Source organism: Pyrus communis, chromosome 12 (genome assembly GCF_041283825.1).
Source record: "Pyrus communis isolate YQ-2024b chromosome 12, ASM4128382v1, whole genome shotgun sequence".
In the NCBI taxonomy this organism is placed as follows: domain Eukaryota; kingdom Viridiplantae; phylum Streptophyta; class Magnoliopsida; order Rosales; family Rosaceae; genus Pyrus; species Pyrus communis.
The window spans coordinates 17,050,913-17,055,255 of record NC_142576.1 but is presented as its reverse complement, the minus strand read 5'-3'; the positions used below and the strand labels follow the sequence as shown (position 1 = coordinate 17,055,255).

General features: G+C 36.4%; 1 protein-coding gene across 1 annotated transcript; it reads right to left on the bottom strand.

The window, feature by feature from the left end:
* Positions 1 to 316: 316 nt before the first annotated feature.
* Positions 317 to 3,910, bottom strand: LOC137745679 (uncharacterized). The gene is made up of 4 exons (XM_068485679.2): positions 3,494 to 3,910; positions 2,243 to 2,867; positions 1,686 to 1,962; positions 317 to 618 (listed from the first exon to the last, which is right to left on the bottom strand). Exons 1-4 carry the CDS (start codon positions 3,603 to 3,605, stop codon positions 571 to 573), a joined length of 1,062 nt encoding a protein of 353 aa, XP_068341780.2. The 5' UTR covers positions 3,606 to 3,910; the 3' UTR covers positions 317 to 570.
* Between the last annotated feature and the right edge of the window lie 433 nt (positions 3,911 to 4,343).

The following is a 4,343-nucleotide window of genomic DNA, read 5'->3' as shown; positions in this document are numbered from 1 at the left end:
ATAGTAATTATATATATATATATATATATATATATGAATTATATTGTTCTGCCAGACAGTGACTGTAGTAAAGAAGAGACCTAGCGAGCCTCGCGCAAAAGCGAGTCCAAACTCTCCCTCTATGGATTCCTAAACCAAAAAATTTCCAACAGCTGAAACTTGACCTTTATTTCACTGAAATTTAAATCTAAATCGGCATCAAATTGCAAATTTCATTGAAGAACCGAACACACTGAAAACGCAATCGACATGTCCTGAGGCTCGAGTAAAACAAACTGAACAGCTCAATGCAAATAAAATAAGAACACATCAAAAGTTATCACAAAGAGTAGGGCTCACCAAATGAATAGTATAATGTTGCTAGGCAATAGTCGAAACAAGAGTCATTACAATACAATAGAGTCCTCGGCTATATAAAAGATCAAAAATAGCAGACACCACCACAAACTACAAAGGGAACGAGCTTGTGTGGCACCAAGTCTCAATACAATGACCTAACTCTGATTTAATCCTAGAAGAACAAAGAATTCTGCTTGCATCTCCACTGTAAAATCCCCGCCTAAACCTGGATTAATGGTTTTGTGAATGAAAGCTCAGGGGTTGGTGACAGAATGGAGCCTGCAAAGAGACCAGTAAAAGCATACGCACGTTCAGTAGCAAAATCAAGACAAGCACAGCAGATTTACACGCACAGGTAGTATTCCGCTAAATGCTTCATAGCCCAAAATAAGGGCCTGATTAATCACTCTTTGGTGCTGGAGATATGAAGAATGTATATGGGAGAAATGCGGGATGACAAAGGGTGATGGGAGAGAGGGAAAGAAGTAAAGAATGAATGAATGGAAACAAAATCTTAGATGTGAAAACGACTTTTAAATTGTTTTTTTTTTAGTGTGCGTTTCCTTTTCCATTTTTTCTACACCTCTCCCACCATCCTTCATTTCTCTATATCTATAGATCCCATGTATTTCTCCTCTATCTCTAAGGTCAAAAAAATGAAAATTAAAAACCAAAAACTAAATGAGTATCAAACAGCCCCTGCAGTTTTATACTGGAGATCTCTCCAACAAAAGTTCGGTTACGAATCTCCTTTGCTTCTGGCAACTCGCAACAATCAAAACAAAAGTGTAAAAAAGACATTCAAAAGGTATGATGACGGCCCAGCTGCACTATGACATTAGGAAGCTGCCAACAGTGGAATAGACCTCGGGAAGGGAAAATGACATAAGAATTGGGGTGATGTCTCAATTTTTTTTTAAGAGTAACCAAGACCCAGCCACTTTAGCTTAAAGATTAATATTCAACGATACAACACCCAAAAGTGTACACCAGGTTCAAAGGCATGAGGTTAAGCCTTTGTACACCAAATGTTTCTGTAACACATTTTCCTGAGGTGCACTGTCAAAATTCCTACCGATTCTTGAAACTTCAAAACACTTCAGTTTTGTGCACTAATTAACAAATACATTTTAAAGAGAAGTGACCCCACATAGAGGGATATTATGTTCTAGTATCAAGTAAACTGAAAGACGCGGACAAAAATTGAAATAATAAAACAACCATGGAAAAGAGGAGCTATTTGAAAACATGCAAGTTTAAAGTGCAACACAACTTCAAAGACTTAACATTAAAGCTATCTGTAATTTATTCCAAACAAACCATTTTATGTATTAAGTTTTGGTTACCTGGATAACAGCTTGCCTAAACTGATCATACGAATGTGCATACATCATTGAAGCACTTGGCCACTGCATGTACGTAGCATCTCTAGATGTCTGATTGAATCCCACAGCACAAAAAGGGCTCATAGCTGGGGTTGAAGGAGGCCCATAACTAATTGAAGCTTGATGCCTCGGCATCTGAGAGAAAACAGCATCGTACTGCAAAAACTGCGGTTGAACCTTTTGCATATTGAAAGGTGCCAAGTTAAATCCTTGATTGGTAGGAAGACTCCTGACATACCTGTATCAGTAGTGTAATTAAACATTTTCAGTTAATAATTTATTTATTTCCAAAACAAAATTGTACATATTACTTTTCCAAGAATGTAAAATCTATTATGTTTGTATTTCATAAAACAAAGAGTTCCACAATGACAAGATATGAAAACATTGTAGCCGGTGGTGACCAGATCAAAGTTTACAAGCATTTCAAGAAATAGAAAGGTAAAGGACACGTGATATAGCAGTGCAAAGACCGTAGTTTCCTCACATCAACTTTGATATAATAGATAGATGCCTACCTTTCATAATTTCGATCATAATCTGGGTCAGTACGGTCTTTTTGCCTATCTCTAAAAATGGCAACTCGAGATGAAGAACCAAGATCCTTCACGTTTAAATTCTTTTCTGTATCAACCACAGAGTTCCTAAAACCTTCATTCTCATCCCTGCTAAAGGATGCATTTTTCGCATCTGTAAGGGACTGAAAAGGCGTATCATCAGAATCAGAACTGCTAATGCTGCTAAAGATGCGAGCCCGTGCCCGATCGTACTCCTCCTTCCTCTCTTCCACACTTCTCACAGGACTTCGTTTGATCCCAGCTCCATTAGCTCCATTCATATTATTTTTATCAGACCTGGGCTTGATGACAATTTTAATCTGCTCATGTCTATTGTTTTCTGACTGCTTAGCCGGTATTTCGGATAACTGAATTGCTGGGTATTTGCTTTCTGCTGTTTTCCTCACCAAAATCCTATTCCCTTGACCATCTGGGCCCCAATCCTGAACCATAGTCTGCAAGCCATAGTGTTGAGAAACACGATGTGCAGCAAGTCGAAGGTAGGATGTAGGGAAATGCTGGAACTCAAACAGCTGCTGATCAGGACTTTTCAGAAACCTCTGGATATCAAGTTCCATTCGCAAAACTGAAAAGAAAAGACATCCCGCTAATTAGAAAAGTAAAATATCAAACTATTCAAAGAAACCGTCGCCAAAAACTAGGACACAAATGCATAAAAGAGCACGCGTAGGGGGACAATTGACGACTAGGTTAATCATATAGATTAAATGTTGCTTACTCTGGGATTTGATTTAATCATATCAAGGTTTGACAAGATAAGAAACAATTAAGAGATAATTGGCCAAATTCATATTTATTCATAAACATGTTTTGGGAGGATAAAGGAATCGATAACAGATCCGTCCAAAATTACACAAAAAAAAAAAAAAGAAGAAATCAGCATGAATAGAAAACATTCAACATCATATCACGCGGTACCAATAAGAAACCCAGATCTAAGATAACAAAAAACCCAGATTCAAATCCAACAAATTCAATTTAATCCAACAATTCAACCAAAACCACAATTAAACAAAAAAAAGCCCTTAAACCCATAAACTTCGAAATCGGAAACCCAAAATTATTAAAATTTAACACACAAATAAAGCAAAAGAAAAACCCATAAACGCAAAACCAAATCCAACACTAAACTAGGGTTTAGAACAAGAGATAATAAAAAATTAGATAAAATTAAACAAAAAAAGAACTTACTGGTGAGACGGTGACGAGGATTCTGGAGAGCCTCGACCAAGAAGGGGTCAACGATTGACCCTTCTTTGAGGTTAAGGCCATCGCTGGAAGCTGAAGAAGATGAGGATTCCATGGATAGGATAAGAGCTGGTTTCTCTCTCTCTCTCTTCTCTCTCTAGAATAGAAGAGAATAGAAGAGAAAAGAAGGTTGTAATGATTGATAGGATTCCTCTTGCTTCTTCTCTTGTCCTCTGTTGGGCGGGTCAAAAAGAGGAAGAAGAGGTACAGCGGGTGTTATTGGTCTGAAAGCATTTACAAGGGAAAACGAGGAGACACAGGAGGTGAGAAACCCTTTCGGTTTCTACTTTCTAATCCCACCCCAACCCACAAACTAAACAGGGAAGATAAGGGAAGATATTGCTTTTGGATTTTTTTTTTAAAAAAAACTAAGGAAAAAGGTTTGGGCCTTTAAGTTTTAATAATAAAGATAAAATAAAGGATAAAGTGAATAGTATCAAGATTGACCTTTTAGTGTAAAAATATGATTTTTCGTTAAAGTAAACAGTACAGTGTACCTTTCGTTAAAACTTCTTTTATTTATTTTTTTTTTCTAAAAAATAATAATAATAATAATTTGTTTTTTATACACTGTTTTTGCACACAATTTTATTAATTTTTTATCACAATATCCTCTCCTTTTTACCGAAATTTAGATAAAAAAAAAAAAAAAATCTTAGAGCATTTGTAAAAGAGATGTTTTTGCTTTAAGAACCGACGATATATTAAACTCAAATGGAGATTACATCAAATCTTGGACAAGGACATGAGCTATTTTATGGCTATACCTACAGGTTCTAGGGACATGCACAAA